Genomic DNA, 16,663 nt, shown 5'->3' with positions numbered 1-16,663 from the left:
AATTCATTTTGTGTCTGATCACATAATACAATAAAATTAAATTAAGTCATTTAATTAAACAAGAACTTTACACAAATTTTTGATACCTAAACACAATTTGATTAGGAAAATGAAATCATATGTATATTGTTTTCATAAGACATGTGTTCTAAATGAAAAGCTTATAATAATGAGAAACATTCAAGGGTCAAATCCAGGTACAAAGAAAGACACTCCTCTGAATTTCATGTTTCATTATGCATCAAAAACCACCAATCTTTTGGTTCTTTTCTTGTACATTATTCTGTATCTACATTTATGTGGTACTTAGGATTGAACTCAGTGCCTCTTCCACACCCCCAGCACTATACTTAACTTTGAGTAGGTATTCCATATCTGGACTTATTATTATTATTATTATTATTAATGTAGTGCTGAGGATCCAATCCAGCACCTTGCTAGGCAAGTCCTCCACCACATCAGGATGATGCAATTAAATGAAAAGGTGCAATAATCCTTCAGGTACCTGGGAAGAAGCTTATGCTGGGATGTTGAGAGCCACAGCCAAGTCAGAATGAAGCCTGGCATATTGCCAGAGGGAAGGGTTGAAAGGTGACCCCAGCGAACCATTGAGATGATGATTTGAGTTAAGCTGTATATAATTGCTGTGATGCTGGATTGATTGAGTTGTATATGGACCCTGCTCCGGGGGAATAGGGCGGCTCCAGGAATCTACCTGGGGCAACCGCTACTTTGGAGTTCCCTGTGCAGTTCTTGCGGGGGTTGGGGAGATTGGGCCCCACCCTGGTGGAAGGAGTGTGCGAGTAGTGTGTGTGCAGTTCCGGTGAGAGTTGGGGGAATAAAGAGTTGCTGTTTGAACCTACAGGCTTTGTGGCGGCTTGGTTATTTGTGCCCAGCCAGACTGCGGCATTGGGAAGGGTTGTAATTGAAAAGGTTCACATGAATTCCTTTCAGCCAGGTGGAGGTTCTTTTCCGCAGCCTCTAGTGATTCAGGGGCGGGGCCTGGATCATTAGCCAATCAGAGACATGGGGTGGGGCTGCAGGATCGGCCAATCTGGAGCGCAGCTATAAGAGGACGGGAACCCTCCACTTTTGAACAACTTTCTTGCAGTAGTGGGCGTAGTGTGTCCCGTGGGTCCTGCGAGGAGAACTTCTAAGTGGCCCAGCCTAGTCGCTGTGACATCTCCCCGGGAACCCCAGAAGGCGGGCAATGGTGAGTGTGGAGGGCGCCCTTCCCGCAAGGGGAGCGGGTCGCGGTGAAGGGGACGGGTGAGTCGCTGTGGAGGGACCTGGGCCTCCGACGGCAGCTGCGGCGACTGCGGTCGGAGTCCGGCCGGGCCGGGTCCTGCGCGGCGCTTTGCCGGCCGGAGCGGTCTGTGGGCAGCGCGGCCGCCCAGCCCCGCGTCTCCCCCTCTGCGGTGGCGGCGGGAGGGTCGCGGGGAGACTCCCGCCGCGGGCGAGGCGGGGACTGGGAGGGAGGTGTGCGCGTCCCAGCCCCCCTGCTCCTCGGGGTCCCCTGGTTACTCCGAAGTCTGCAAAACTGGGGAAGCCGGTTCCCAAATCCGCGACGGACCCTCAGGGGCTTGTGGGGGCAGGAGGCGGACAGATCTGTGGACCCTTCTGCCAGGGCCCCCTACTGGAAATCAGCGCCCGCTGGACATTGTTGTTGTTTTTGTTTGTTTTTTAATCGAATTGAGGAAGGCACAGCTGCATTTAAGAGAACCGCAAAGCAGGGAAGCCCAGTTGTGAAGTCTGCAGACCTCTCAGTGGTTGGCAGAAAGGACTTTTCTTTGAGAAGAGGAGCAAGCGGGATGCCAAGAAGGCGCTAGTGATGGAGGACAGGAGAGGTTGGGCACCCGGGAATTCGTAGGAATTTTCTGGAAGCAGGTTTATTGACTGCGGGGCCCAGAGAGGCCGTTGCCTAAAGCATTCTGTGGGAGTCAGTCTGAAGTTCTCTATTTGTCCCTACTGGGAGGAGGGGTTTGAAGGTTTACCGGACGAATGCTTTGTCAGTTTTTGAGACTAGAAGTTTTACAAGTTTTTTTTTTTTTTCTCATTTACAAACTTAGCACTTTCCAAAAAGAGGAAACTGCCCACCACAGTGCTGTATGCAGAAGTTTATCGTTGTGTTTTTTTTGTTTTTTTTTTTTTTCTTTTTCCTGATATCCTGTGTAAAAAGGTTTCTGAAAGAGGAACTTATGGTAGCGATTTCTGCTTAATGATAATGGTCTTCTGGGTGGAGGATCTGCGCCCTGCCTTAGTAGATTATGGGAGACTAGAGGTGGCCACATCGTCTTACATCTGAGAACCTCCACTCTCACTCAGACTTCTTTGTTGTAATTGTTTTATTTGTTTCGTTTTTGTTTAATACTGGCATTGAACCTAGAGTCTTTAAGCACTGCCATATCCCCAGAAACAAACCTTCTTTTTTTTTTTTTTTCTTTGTATTGGGGATTGAACGAGGGGTGCTTCACCACTGAGCTGCATCCCCAGCTTTAGCCCTGCCAGCACAGGCTTTATAGGTGAAGGTTGGGCCACGTGGGAAATCCAAAGGGAGTTTGAATTAAAGAGACAGACTCTTAATTACCTTTAAACCAGCTCCTGGACGGCTTCTTATACCACCAGCCTCAAGCTACCCATTCAAGTAGCCAGGTTTACTGAAGAGGCCAGCTAGAGAGAGAACACCAGGGAGTAGACTTTTATTGGGGAACAAAAAATTCTGGGGAAAATCCCATCCAATGAAGATTAAGGGGGGACAGTGTCCCAAGGTCAAGTGAGATGATTGGGTCTTCAGGGGCTGTGATCAGGGATGCTTCCACTCGACAAGCCCTGGGACCCAACAAGGGTGGGGAAAGCTCTGAACACAAAGATGTGTTTGAGCGCCTCTCACAGCTGGGGAGGTAATTCAATCAAGTACAAGGATGGCCTCCCACACCCAGCCCTTTTTATTTTTATTTTGAGACAGGGTCTCACTAAATTGCTGAGGTGAACTTTGAACTTGAGATCCTTCTGCCTCAGCCTCTTGAGCCACTGAGATATATCTTGCCTTTATTGATTACCTCTGGCCTTGAGCAATTTTCTCCAGTGGTTTTTTGTTTTTTTGTAAAATTGACTCTTTGTCCAACTTTTTCTTCTGTATAAATAGTCTTGTTTTTAATTTGAAATTGATATTTATACTTGATATTTAGAAAAATGATGGATTTTTGCATATTAAGCTTGTGTGTGTTTACAGCCTTGTTACATTGCAGTATTAATTCCCAGAGTTTTTGTTGGTTCTTTGGGATTTTTGTAGGTAGGCCATAATGGCACATGTGAGAAGTCTTTTTTTATTTGTTTTTTTTCTCAGTGTGAATGCCTATCGCTATTTTGTTTTATGCTTTCTCTGTTCCTATTGATTTGATCTTAAGATTTTGTTATTTAGATTTTGGAGATGATCAGTTCCATGAGTTGACTTTTAAATGTTTGGTCTTTTTTTTTTTTTCTTGGTACCGCCTATTGATCTCAGGGGCACTTGACCACTGAGCCACATCCCTAGTCCTATTTTGTATTTTATTTAGAGACAGGGTCTCACTGAGTTGCTTAGCACCTTGCTTTTTGCTGAGGCTGCCTTTGAACTCATGACCCTCTTGCCTCAGCCTCCCTAGCCACTGGGATTACAGGTGTGCACCACCGCACCCAGCTGTTTGGTCATTCTTAAATACTTATAGTAGGAGCAGTGGTTGTGGCTCAGTGGTAGATGCTTACCTGGCATGTATGAGGCACTGGATTCAATTCTGAGCACTATGTCCAAATAAATAAAGTCCCATCTACAACTAAGTATTTTTAAAACTACTTATAATAATTCTTATGTAGTTTTGTTGGATCATGCTGTTTGTATAAGGATAGATGTACTTTGCCATTATTTGTTGAGGATTTTTTCTTTTTCTTATTTATTTTGGCAGTGCCAGGGATCAGAGTCAGAACCTCACACATGCTAGGCCCTTATACTGAGCTATGCCCTTATAAAGATTCTTTCATCTTTATTCTTAAAAGCAGTTTGTCTTCTCTCCCCCTACTCTGTACTGGGATTGAAACTCAGGGCACTCTCACTGAGCTATGCTCCTCACCTTTATTCATTTATTTTTGTTATTTCTTATAATGTCTGTCTAGTTTTGTATCTTGGCACTATGAGCCTCATACATTATGAAGTAGTACTTTTGCATCTATTGCCTGGAAGACATTGTAATGATTGGTGTTCTTAAGTGTTAAGAATAAGCCCAAAAGACAAGGTGGGCCTGGTTCTCTGTGTTTGAGTTGCTATTGTTTTAATTTCTGTAATACATAGAGCCTTATTTACATTGTTTATCTTTCCTCATGTGAGTTTTTCTGGATTGTTTCTTTCCAGAAATTGGTTGATTTCTTCCCAAGTTATTTTTCTGTGCTTTAAGAGTATCTTGCTCTTCTTTTGTCAGTTATCCAATGTGGTACATTAAACTGTTGAGTTGAAGTTTTTCGTCTTTTCGAATATACGCATTTATTGTTGTAAATTTCTCCCTATGCATTGCTTTTTCTGTATCCCACAAGTGATGGTAAGATTTTGTTCAGGGCTGGGGTTGTGGCTCAGTGGTAGAGCACTTGCCTAGCATGTGTGAGGCACTGGGTTCAATCCTCAGCACCACATGAAAATAAATAAATCAAATAAAGGTATTGTGTCCATCTACAACTAAATTTTTTTTTTAAAAGATGTTTGTTCATGTTCACATATTTTGAAATACTTAAATTTCTCTGCTGTTGTTTTCTTCCATCCTTATGCCATTCAGCCATGTATCTTGGACATTTGCCAGTTAAGTTCATGCTACTGATGTCTGCTTTAATTTCAGTATGGTCTGAAAGGGAGCAAGTGTCTATGACTTCTTGCTGAGACCCACGCAGCATCAACAAAGGATCTTGAGTACTGGGGAAGGGAGACGAGAAAAACAGAGACAAATGAACTGAGACATTTTTAAGCACAGCTGGGGCCAGATGGAACTCTGGCCTCTGATGGAGGAACAGTGACCTGGAACTAATTGGCATGTTTATTATATAGAGTCTTCTAATCAGGAAGTTTAGCTATCAGGGCATTGTAAATTCTTCAAGGCTTGTGAGCTATTAAGAGGCTTCTTTGCGCGCTAAAAAGTTTCAGAACAAGAAGCTCTTTACAGCTATCCTGCTGTGCCCAAAAAACCCATTCTACTGAAACTTTTATAACTGTTAGTATCAGAGCCGAGTGTCAAGGCTGTTCACGTCCTCACCTTTTGGCAAGGAATGTTTCCCAGGCTTGGCTTTTGCCAACATACAGCATCAGCCGATGGTTGGGGGTTTAACTGTTCTGCACAATTTGTGTTCCTTTAGATTTGTTAAGGTGTGTCGTGTAGTTCAGAACATGGTCCATGTTGGATATGAATCTATACTGTGGTAGAACAAAAATGGGAACATTGGCATTTTAAGAGCTGACAGGCTGTGGTTTTTGCACGCTGACACAGAAACTCTGCTTACTGACGTGTAAATATAGAGGCTTGTGGTGGCTAACAGGTACCTGTAAGAGATAACTGCAGTGGTAGAAGCAGGAAACCCAGCAATGGGGACAGAACAATCCCAGTTTAGGCTTAGTGCAGTAAAAATCCCTAAGCAGTAGGAGCTAAGAGTCTCTAGACTGTTGACAACTTGCTCCCATATAAGAAAAGTAGAATGCACCTTCCAATAGAATTGCACCAACTCCCTTGCCTGAGGTACCCCAACTGTGCTTATGTATAAAAGTAAAAGCCCTGCTGTGCTCAGGGCTCAGGCTTTGGGAATTATCCCTCTGGGCTGTGGAGCCAGGAATAACATATTGCTTCCAGATCTCACTGTCCTAAATCTCATTTCCTGCTACACTGTGATCTTGACAAGAATGTGTACTGAGGCTTGGGATGTGGCTTAGTGGTAGACACACTTAGCTAGTATTTGCAAAGCCTGGGTTCAGTCTCAACACTACAAAAGGATAAGGCAAAAGAACGTGCACGCTGTAGTGGTTTCTACCTGAGCAGATGTCTCTAGTTGATGTCTGATGTTATTAATTTCAACTATTCCAGTACTGATTTTCTGACTTCTTGATCTATCCCTTGCTGATAGAGATGAGTTGAAATCTGAAGATATAATTGTGAATCTGTGATTTTTCCCTTCAGTTCCATGTTTTGCCTCATGTGATTTGATGCTCTGTTTAAGAGACTATATATTAAGGATTTTTATGTTTTCCTGGAGAGTCAACTGTTTTATCATTATTTAATCCCTTTATTCCTTATTATTTTGTTTGAGGTACAACTTGATTGGTACAAAATTAATAGAGCTTCCAAAATTGTTTTGGGGTCAAAATAAGAATGGACATAACTTTAGATTTCATTCATTTTTGTCTTCATATTGATGTATTTTAAAAATATCTATATATTTAATTGATAAAAATTGAATGAATTTGTAATTTCACATATGATGCTTTCAATCAGATGTCATGGGGGCATACCTGTAATCTCATCCATTTGAATGGCTTAGGAAGAAGGTGGTAAGTCCAAGACCAACCCTGTGCCACTTAGACCCTGTACTAAAATAAAAATTTAAAAATGTATTGGCTGCAACTCACAACTCAGTGCTCCTGGTTTCAATGCCCTTTATCACACAAATGTGCACGTACAATTTAGCCATTGTTGAATTATTAAATTGAGCTTATTACCAACTACATTACTTCACATATATATTTTTTGGGATGAGGGAACTGTAAACATAATCCTCTAGTGATTTCTCACAGTACTAGATTTCTTGAATTTATTTCTCATATATAAAATAAATTTTGACTCCTGACTTGATGTCTTGATAGTTAAAAAAAAAAAAAAAAAAAAAAAAAAAAACAACTGTTTTTGTCTCATAAAGTACACAAGGGTGGATCTTGTTTTCTACCAGTCTGTCTACAGAGCATTCACATTTAAAGTGATTATTGATATGGTTGGGCTAATATACACCATATTTGTAACTACTTTCTGTTTGTTTTACTTTATGTGATCCCTGTTCCTACATCTTTTTGCTTCACTCTCAAGAACTTCTTTCCAAAAGGCATGCCAAGGTGATACACTGTTGAAACAGTCTCTGAAGCTTATTCTCTGTTCTTTGTGTTCTTCCAACCATGTAATTTCAATCATTTAACTTCATCTTAGTTGATTCTCTGTTCTCCTTGTTCCCGTGTGCCATGGAACACCTATGGTTATGGCTTCATGTAAGTTGTTATAATTGGAATCTACAAATTACTCTATGGTCTTTTTTTGTTTGGCTGGTTGCGTTTTTTGTTTGGTGGCACTGAGGATTTCAGCTTTATCACAGAGCCATATCCCTAGCCCTTTTTTATTATTTATTTTTTTAAGAATTACAGTGTTGCTGAGTTGCCAAGGCTGGCCTTGAACTTGTGATCCTTCTGCCTTAGCCTACTGACTCAGTGGGATTATAAGAGTGCACTACTCGCCCAGTGAATGTCTTTGTTGACTGAGTTCAAATTCTAAGATTTCCTTGAAATGGATTTTCTCTATTTTTTTCTATTAATGAGCCTTCTCCCCCTCTTCTTTATTACTATTACTATTATTATTATTACGGGGATTGAGCCCAGGGGTATTTAACCACTGAGCCATATCCCCAGCCTTTTTTATATTTTATTTAGTGACAGGGTCTTGCTCAGTTGCTTAGAGTCCTGCCAAGTTGCTGAAGCTGGTTGTGAATTTGCCACCCTCTTACCTCAGCTTCCCAGATTGCTGGGCTTACAGGAGTGCACCTTGATTTCTCTTTTTTGCTATTGTTGCTATGTGAACATTTGAGGAGTCTAATGGGTATCTATATGGATCAGATTCTCTTCTTTCAGTGTGTGAGCAGAAATATTTGATGAGGTTAAATTTGATTTCAGCCACTGGTGTGAAGGTTGTGGTAAAATTGAAATTACAGTGTCAGGGATATGCATCAGTTTATCCTCCATTTATGTATAAGCCTGTGTGTTTTGCTATGATCGTCACTATTTATATGTATTTGGCTTGTTCCTCAAACAAGGACACAGTTCTCTTTATGCTGTTTTATATTGAGTTAAAGTGTTTAGAGTGTCTTTAATCATGTATTCACTTATTTTTGTTCTGTGCATTAATCATGTTTATTGTGGGGGTATTGGGGATTGGATCCAAGGCTTTGCACATGCTAGGCAACTGCTCTAACACTGGCCTACACTGCAGCCCTTTTTCTTTTTGGGTGCGGGTATCAGAGATTGAACTCGGGGGCTTTCCACCATTGAGCCTCATTTTGTATTTAGAGATGGTCTCACTGAGTTGCTTCGCACACCACCATTACAGATGCTGGCTTTGAACTCGCGTTCCTCCTGCCTCAGCCTCTTGAGCCACTGGGATTACAGATTTGTGCCATGTTCCCAGCCCTTTTTCATTTTTAATTTTGAAACAGGGTCTCCCTAAGTCACCCAGACTTCCTTGGAACTTGGGATCCTCTTGCCTCAGCCTCCCAAGTAGCAGTGATTACAGGTGTGTGCCTTGGAGCAAGCACCTTCTCCTTTTTCATGCCATATATTGCAAAAAATTTTATACATTGTTATCTTTTACCTTCCTGTATTTTTAGTATGTCCACTTATTTTTTAGGAATTATTACTTTTTAAAATTAGAAAACACCATTTTCTATTTTTTTGTTTGTTTTTGTTCTTGTTGTTTTTGTTATTACAAGGGATTGAACTACTCAGGGGCACTTGACCACTGAGCCTCAGTCCCAGCCCTATTTTGTATTTTATTTAGAGACGGGGTCTCACTGAGTTGCTTTTGCTGAGGCTGGCTTTGAACTCACAACCCTTCTTTCTCAGCCTCCTGAACCACTGAGATTACAAGTGTGCTTCACCACGCCCTGCAGAAAACACTCTATTTTCTATATTGAAAATGTATGTGTGGCGTTAGGGCTGTAGCTCAGTGGTAGAGCACTTGCCTAGCATGTGTGAGGACTGGGTTCGATTCTCAGCACTGCATATAAATAAAATAAAGGTACATTGACAACTAAAAAAATTCTCTCTCTCTCTCTCTCTCTCCATATATATATAATATGAATGAAAATGTATGTGTGGCTTTTCAAATTGTTCCTGTATTTTTTCCTGGTTTCAATGTGTAATTTGTAATTTGTATTTCATCCTTGGAATAAACAGGAACACATGGCATGTCCAGGTAAATATACCTTTTTGTCCCTCTCTCAACTCTTAGAGTGATTGGGATGTCTACCACTGTTGTACACTGCCCACTATGTCATGAATCAGTTCTCTATTCACAAGTGGGTCGAGTGAGTGTTCTTTTCTTTTTCATGATGTGTTTGGTAATCTTTCTGTTAATAGCATCTTTTTCTAAATAGTGTGACTTCAAAATGTTTATGTATAGTAGTCAAATGATCAGTTTCTTATTCCAATGAGTTTAAATATTGTTAGACATTAATTATGCATAGAGGATCTAATAAGCTAGTTTTTTTTCCTTCGGTTTCTTTCCTTCTTTTTTTTTTTTTGTCTTTTTCTGTTTGGAGAATGATGTCAGAGGCCCTAAAGCACTGAGCCATCTCTTTACCCTTCTAAAAAATTTATTCATTTTACTGATTTCTTTATTATTTTGAGACAGGTTCTTGCTAAGTCCTAGTTTATGGGATTATACACAATCCCAGTTGATGGGCAATTGAGCAAGCATGAACAATTTTTTGTTTTCCTACCAAAGGGTTTTATTATTAACATTTTTTCATTTTATAAGTTCATGTAAAGTTGACACCTTGGTGACAGTGAAATCTTTCTAAGAACATGTACCAATATTCCCTTTATTTTATTGTTTTTTTAACATTCTCCTACCAAAACTTTAATGATTACCTATTAGTCTACTGAATTATCCTTCATGAGTCTTATTTACTATTTGATTCTGATTGATGTACAGGAACTAAGATATAGGCTTCCAGTTGTGGTCCCTTAGTGCAAATCCAAAGAATGGATTGAATTCACTATACAGTGAGTTGTAAAAAGAGGTTTTAAATCTGATCTAAAGATCAGTTCCCAAGAGATTCATCACCCAGAGAATATTTGTGGGCTAATGAGATAGGAAACCTCTGACAAGCATGTCAGAAAATTGCAAACATTAGGGGACTAACAGGACTTAGGCTGCATTTTGTTGGGATAACCCTCTTGGGAACCCCAAGCCCCTCCTGCAGTTATTCTGGTGACGTCCATCTTAACAGTAGTTCCCAGAGAGCAACAAAGATCAAAGTTTGTTCACAAGCATTTCTAAGAATATGCTGTCTCAGGACAGCTACTGTTATTTTGTGCAGTAAATATTTGGACTTTTTTTCTGAGAAGTGCCAGAGACCCTCGTGCAGAAAGAATTAGAGACCCAGCAGCACAGCCAGTGTTCCTGTTCTCCCTGTTACTCTACCACTAGGTGCAATTCAGCACCAGAATTGCTGTGGAGAGGATGTGAGCCTGGCAGGAGATTAAGAGTGTGACACCCAGGTGACAGAGTATTGGGAGGACATGGTATCCTGTGAAATTCTCACACAGTGAGTGCAGGTCTCCAGTGCTGTGTGTCTCACCTTCCTCCTGGGAATGCCTGTGGGATATTTCAGGAGCCAGTGACCTTTGAGGATGTGGCTGTGAACTTCACTCTGGAGGAGTGGGCTCTGCTGGATCCTTCCCAGAAGAAGCTTTTCAGAGATGTGATGCAGGAAACCTTCTGGAACCTGACCACTATAGGTAAGGGTGACATACTTTCCTTACTTAGTCAATCAGAGAACTGTGGTTACTTGCTTGTCAGTTCTGTTCCATGATCTGGAATATGGAAAGCCCACATTTTGGTGACTATACTAGCATGGAGTCATTATACAACAGATCTACAAGACTCTGATATTTTTTTCTATAATGTTGAAATGAGTCATAATGATGTTTTTGGGTCTGCATTTTAGGAAAACAATGGAAAAATCAGGCCATCGATGATCACTACAATTCCAGGGGAAATCTAAGGTAATTGAACTCATTAGAGAAGGCAGTATCCCTCAGAAATCTGGGAGTAACTTATAAAAAAGCATGAAAAGAAGGAAAAGATACATGCCAAGGTTCAAATTGATTTATCTCTATTTGTTCACAACGATGCATACAACGATGCAGGTTGAGCATCCATAATTGGAAAGTTCAAAATCCAAAATGTTACAGTGTAGGCAGCATCTGGAATACTGACTTGATGTCATAAGTGACACTTTCTGGTAGTTTTTTATATACAGAGTGTTTTTTTGTATATAAATTATTAGAAATGTATGAAATTATCTTCAAGTGGGACTCATTTTGAAGATATTTTACTGTGTATACACAAATATCACAAAATCCCAATCTGAGTTTTGTCCCATGCATTTCACACAAGTAGTACTCAATTGTATTTACAAATAAACATTTTCATGGTTAACAAAATCTTAATTTGGCAGGATTATTTAGAAACCTGAACTGGGCAGTGGTGCATTACTATAATCCCTGCAATTTAGGAGGCTGAGGGAGAGGATCACCAGTGAGAGGCAAGCCTCAGCACTGTAGTGAGGCCCTGAACTAAGATGGTGTCTCAAAAAAAAAAAAGGACTGAAATTTAGCTCAGTAGTAAAGCTTACACAGCATAAAGCCAATTCTTCTGCTAAATCATTAGTAAACAAATCCTCAGTAATGTCCTTTTCATTCTTTGCAGAATTCAAGTGTTAGAGAGACTCTGTGAACAGAAAGAAGATAGTCAATGTGGAGAAATCATCAGCCACATCATAGATCCTTTTGTAAACAAGAGAAATTCTTCTGGAGTAAAACCTAGTGAACACCATGTGTGTGGAGAAGTCACCATTACTGATCCATCCCTAGTTGTGCCCCTGACATCTCATGCTGGACACAAAGCACATGAGTATCCAGAACATGGAGAGAAGCCATATGAATATAAGGAAGATGGGAAAGCCTTTCATGATCCCCAATGTTTCCAGAAGCATGAAAGAACTCACACAGCAGAGAAACCCCATGTGTGTAAGCACTGTGGAAAAGCCTTCAGTTCTTCCAGCTACATTAAAATCCATGAACGAATTCACAGTGGAGAGAAACCTTATAAATGCAAACAGTGTGGGAAAGCCTTTACATTTCTCAGTTCTCTTCAAATTCATGAACGAGTTCACAGTGGAAAGAAACCTTACATATGTAAGCAATGTGGAAAAGCCTTTAGATCACTCAGCAACGCTAAAGCACACAAACAAAGCCATAGTGGAGAGAAACCCTATGTGTGTAAGCAATGTGGAAAAGCCTTTAGTTCTTATGGTTACATTAAAAAACATGAACAAATTCACAGTGGAGAGAAACCTTATAAATGCAAACAATGTGGGAAAACCTTTACATTTCTCAGTTCTCTTCAAATTCATGAACAAATTCACAGTGGAAAGAAACCCTACATATGTAAGCAATGTGGAAAAGCCTTTAGTTCATCCAGCAACGCTAAAGTACACAAACGAACTCACAGTGGAGAGAAACCTTATAACTGCAAACAATGTGGGAAAGCCTTTACATTTCTCAGTTCTCTTCAAAGTCATGAACGAATTCACAGTGGAAAGAAACCTTACATATGTAAGCACTGTGGAAAAGCCTTTAGATCTTCCAAGTATGTTAAAATCCATGAACGAATTCACAATGGAGAGAAACCTTATAATTGCAAACAATGTGGGAAAGCCTTTACATTTCTCAGTTCTCTTCAAAGGCATGAACAAATTCACAGTGGAAAGAAACTCTATATATGTAAGCAATGTGGAAAAGCCTTTAGATCACCCAGCAATGCTAAAGCACACAAACAAATCCATAGTGGAGAGAAACCCTATGTGTGTAAGCAATGTGGAAAAGGATTTAGTTCTTCTAGCTATGTGAAAACACATGAACGAATTCACAGTGGACAGAAATCATGCATTTGTAAACAATGTGGAAAAGCCTTTAGTTCTTCCATGTATGTTAAAATCCATGAAAGAATTCACAGTGGAGAGAAACCTTATAAGTGCAAACAATGTGGGAAAGCCTTTTGTTTTCCTAATTCACTTCAAATTCATGAACACATTCACAGTGGAAAGAAACCCTATGTGTGTAAGCAATGTGGAAAAGGCTTTACTTCTTCCAGCTCCATTAGAAAACATGAACGAATGCACAGTGGAGAGAAACCTTATACAGGTGGAACTATGTGGGAAAGCTTTCAGTTATCTCAGTGCATTCAGAAGACATGAAAAAACTCAACACTGGAGAAAAACCCTATGAATGTAAGCTATGTGGAAAAGGCTTTAGTTCTTTTAGCCACATTAAAACACATGAATGAATTCCCAGTGAAGAGACACCTTATACATGTTAACAATGTTGGAAAGCTTATCATTTCCCCAGATCCCTTCAAATACATGAAATAAAGCACAATGGAGAGAAATCCTATCTATGTGTACAATGTGGAAAAGGCTTTTGTTCATCTAGCCATGTGAACAAATTCAGAGTGAAGAGAAGCCCTATATATGTAAACAATGTGGGAAAACTTTCATTCATTCCTATTTAGTCAGAAGATATAAGTCACCCTGGAGAACCACTATGTGTGCAAGCAATATGGCAAAGCCTGTGGTGATCCCAGTCCCCACAGACAACAACAGAGAATTCACAGTGACATGAAAACATGTATGTGAGAAGTGTGGAAAGCCTCCAGTCATTTCTCCACCCTTAAAATACATGGAAGAATGCACACTGGAAAGAAACCCTGTGTTGCTGGGTCCAGCCCCAGTGGGGATCCAGGGGTCTTGAAGGAGGAGTCGCATCTGCGAAAGAAGAAGAGACTGGAAGATAGGTTTCAAGTTATGAGCAGCCTCCAGAAGGATCTGCTGCCCCTAGAGGGGCCTTTATTTTTACACCTTTTTTGCAGGTGTTTTCTCAGGTAGTTAATGAATAGCCTCAAAGCCCGAAACATCTTTGATTTACATAATTTTCAAGAGTTACAATCTTTTCTGGCAAACACTGATTACCTAATGTTGGGGACCGCAAATCAAGTCAAGATGGCGCCTGGCAGTTTGCCAGGAGGAGTGGTTTGTGAGGCAATGCCACCGAGCCATTAAGTTGGTGGGGATTCCTTATTGGCTGACTGCTGTATCTAGATGATGCTAATTGAGTCAAGCTGTGTGTAATCAGTTGGGTATATAAACCTCTGTTGCTCCACAATAAGCAGTTCCTGCTTCAACCTTCAAGTTGCTTGTCACCTCCCGGTTATTTTGCCCAGCCGGACTGCGGCAACCTAAGATATTGAGTACATTGTTTAAAATATTTTCCTGTAAACCTTTGCCAATCATGATTAAGCTTTTATGTTTTTACCTCAATCACTAGGTACTAGATTATGCAACTCGACTACAGGTCTCCTGCCCTACCATTAACTTGTAACTTTAAAGCCTACCTATGATGACTGGTAAGCTTTCTTACTTCTAACCTAAAGTCCCAATAAAACACACTTAAAATAGTGAAAGTCTATTACTTAAAAGCCTACGACTCTGAAGTGACTCTAAAATATATCTATGTTAATTTTACATTACTCTATTTTTAATTTCCAGTGTAATTTCCTTTTTTCATATGACCTATTTAACTTCTTTCTTAAAGAAGTTCTCTGATCCTTAGTCAAAGCACACCAAGTCTTGGACATCTTTGTATTCTTTAACTAAAGGACAGGCTCTGCACCTCAACCCATTTGCAGTTAATATTAACTATGAGTTCCCCATTCTCATCATAAATTCCTGCGTAAGGCAAAGGAGGGTCTGTTAGTGGGGGGAATGTATGTTGCACAGGTCGTGGCTCTAGAACGGGGGCTTAGTGTAAATTGTTAACCATGGGATAAATGTTCTTTGTTACTTAGGCTTGAGGAATAACAATATTGTTTGTATCCTGAGAGATATTGAAACACACCTCGGGCATGTCTTAATTGTATCCTTAGTCTCGTTCTGGGAGTTTTCCTGAAATTTCAGGCAATACATACTTTTATTATTGATTGACATATGCCCTGTTACCCATATCATGAGTATCATAAACAAAACACTTAACATTCCCCATGTTTCCAGATGATGTGGCCCTGCCGCAGCATCCCCCACACCGTGGCCCGGTCAAACAGTGGGTGCAGGTATGCCTTCACCACTGTGTGTGTGTAAAGAAAGCAGAGAAGCCTTCACTCCATCCAGTTACCTTCTCAAAATTCAAGGAACTCACACTTGAGAGAAACTCCATGAGTGTAAGCCATGTGAGAAAGCTTTATTGTTTACAGTTTCCTTTGATACTAAGAAAAAATTCACAGTGAGGAGGAACCTTAATGATGTCAGCAATTTGGGAAATCCTTTATTCTCAGATTCTTTCACGTACATGAAAGAACACACTGGAGAGTAACTGTGAATACAAAAAAATGGGAAGTCTTTATTATCACATGAACTTGTTAGCAAACATGAGAATGCACTTGCAGTAACTTGTATTTTTGCAAAGGATGTGGGGACATAGATACAACAATTCTCACTAAAATTCTGGGAAATTACATACAAAAACATTAAAAAGATAATGCACAGTGACCAAGTTTCATTCCAGGGATGCAAATTTGGTTCAACATACAGAAGTCAATAAACATAATTCATCACATCAATAGGCTTAAAGAAAAAAATCGTGATCATCTCAATAGATGCAGAAAAAGCATTTAATAAAATACAACACACTTTCATATTCATAACACTAGAAAAACTAGGAATAGTAGGCACGTACCTCAACATTGTAAAAGCTATCTATGCTAAGCCCAGAGCCTACATTATTGTAGAGGGAGAACAATTGGAAGCATTCCCTCTAAGAACTGAAACAAGACAGGGATGCTCTCTCTCACCACTCCTATTTAACATTGTCTTTGAAACTCTAGCCACAGCAATTAGACAAAATAAATTAAAGGCATTTGAGTTGGAAAAGAACTCAAAACATCACTGTTTGCTGATGACATGATTCTATGCTTAGAGGATCCAAAAAACTCCACCAGAAAGCTTCTAGAATTAATAAGTGAATTCAGCAAAGTATCAGGATACAAAATCAACACCCATAAATCAAATACATTTCTATACATCAGTGATGAACCCTCAGAGAAATTAGGAAAACCATCCCATTCACAATAGCCTCAAATAAATAAAAATAAAACCTTGGGAGTCAATCTAACAAAAGAGGTGAAAGACCTATCCAATGAAAACCACAGAACAAGAAAGACATTGAAGAAGACCTTTGAAGATGGAAAGGTCTCCCATGATCTTGGACAGGAAGAATTAATATTGTCAAAATGGCTATACTGACAAAAGCGTTATACAGATTAAATGTAATTCCAATTAAAATCTGTGGGGACAAGTGTCGGGAGTCTCCCCGGCTCCAAAGACTAACTTCCTCATCCCCCGAGACAGCGGCGGGAAGAGCCACCCAATGGTGAGCCCTGCCAACTCACATGACCAATCAGAAAGCGCCCCCTGTCAAACTGTTAAATCATTTAACTGTCAAACCCGCCCCTGGCTCTATAAATATGCAGAGCTGTTCCTCAGTAAATGAACACTTCTCCAATGACAA

The 16,663-nt window shown here is 40.2% G+C and overlaps 1 protein-coding gene across 1 annotated transcript; it reads left to right on the top strand.

Annotated features, from left to right (window-relative positions):
• The first annotated feature begins 1,123 nt into the window (after positions 1-1,123).
• On the top strand, positions 1,124-16,663 carry LOC114090380 (zinc finger protein 709-like). Its single transcript, XM_027932573.3, has 4 exons — positions 1,124-1,213; positions 10,654-10,780; positions 10,990-11,047; positions 11,754-16,663. Exons 1-4 carry the CDS (start codon positions 1,211-1,213, stop codon positions 13,300-13,302), a joined length of 1,737 nt encoding a protein of 578 aa, XP_027788374.2. The 5' UTR covers positions 1,124-1,210; the 3' UTR covers positions 13,303-16,663.

Source organism: Marmota flaviventris, chromosome 1 (genome assembly GCF_047511675.1).
Source record: "Marmota flaviventris isolate mMarFla1 chromosome 1, mMarFla1.hap1, whole genome shotgun sequence".
NCBI classification, from domain to species: domain Eukaryota; kingdom Metazoa; phylum Chordata; class Mammalia; order Rodentia; family Sciuridae; genus Marmota; species Marmota flaviventris.
Note: the sequence above shows the minus strand (reverse complement) of the source record. Positions and strands in the feature narration are given on the sequence as shown.

Coding starts and splice junctions, on each gene's coding strand:
- LOC114090380 (XM_027932573.3), top strand. Junction 10,781..10,989: donor CTGGAACCTGACCACTATAG/GTAAGGGTGACA, acceptor TCTGCATTTTAG/GAAAACAATGGAAAAATCAG. Junction 11,048..11,753: donor AATTCCAGGGGAAATCTAAG/GTAATTGAACTC, acceptor CATTCTTTGCAG/AATTCAAGTGTTAGAGAGAC.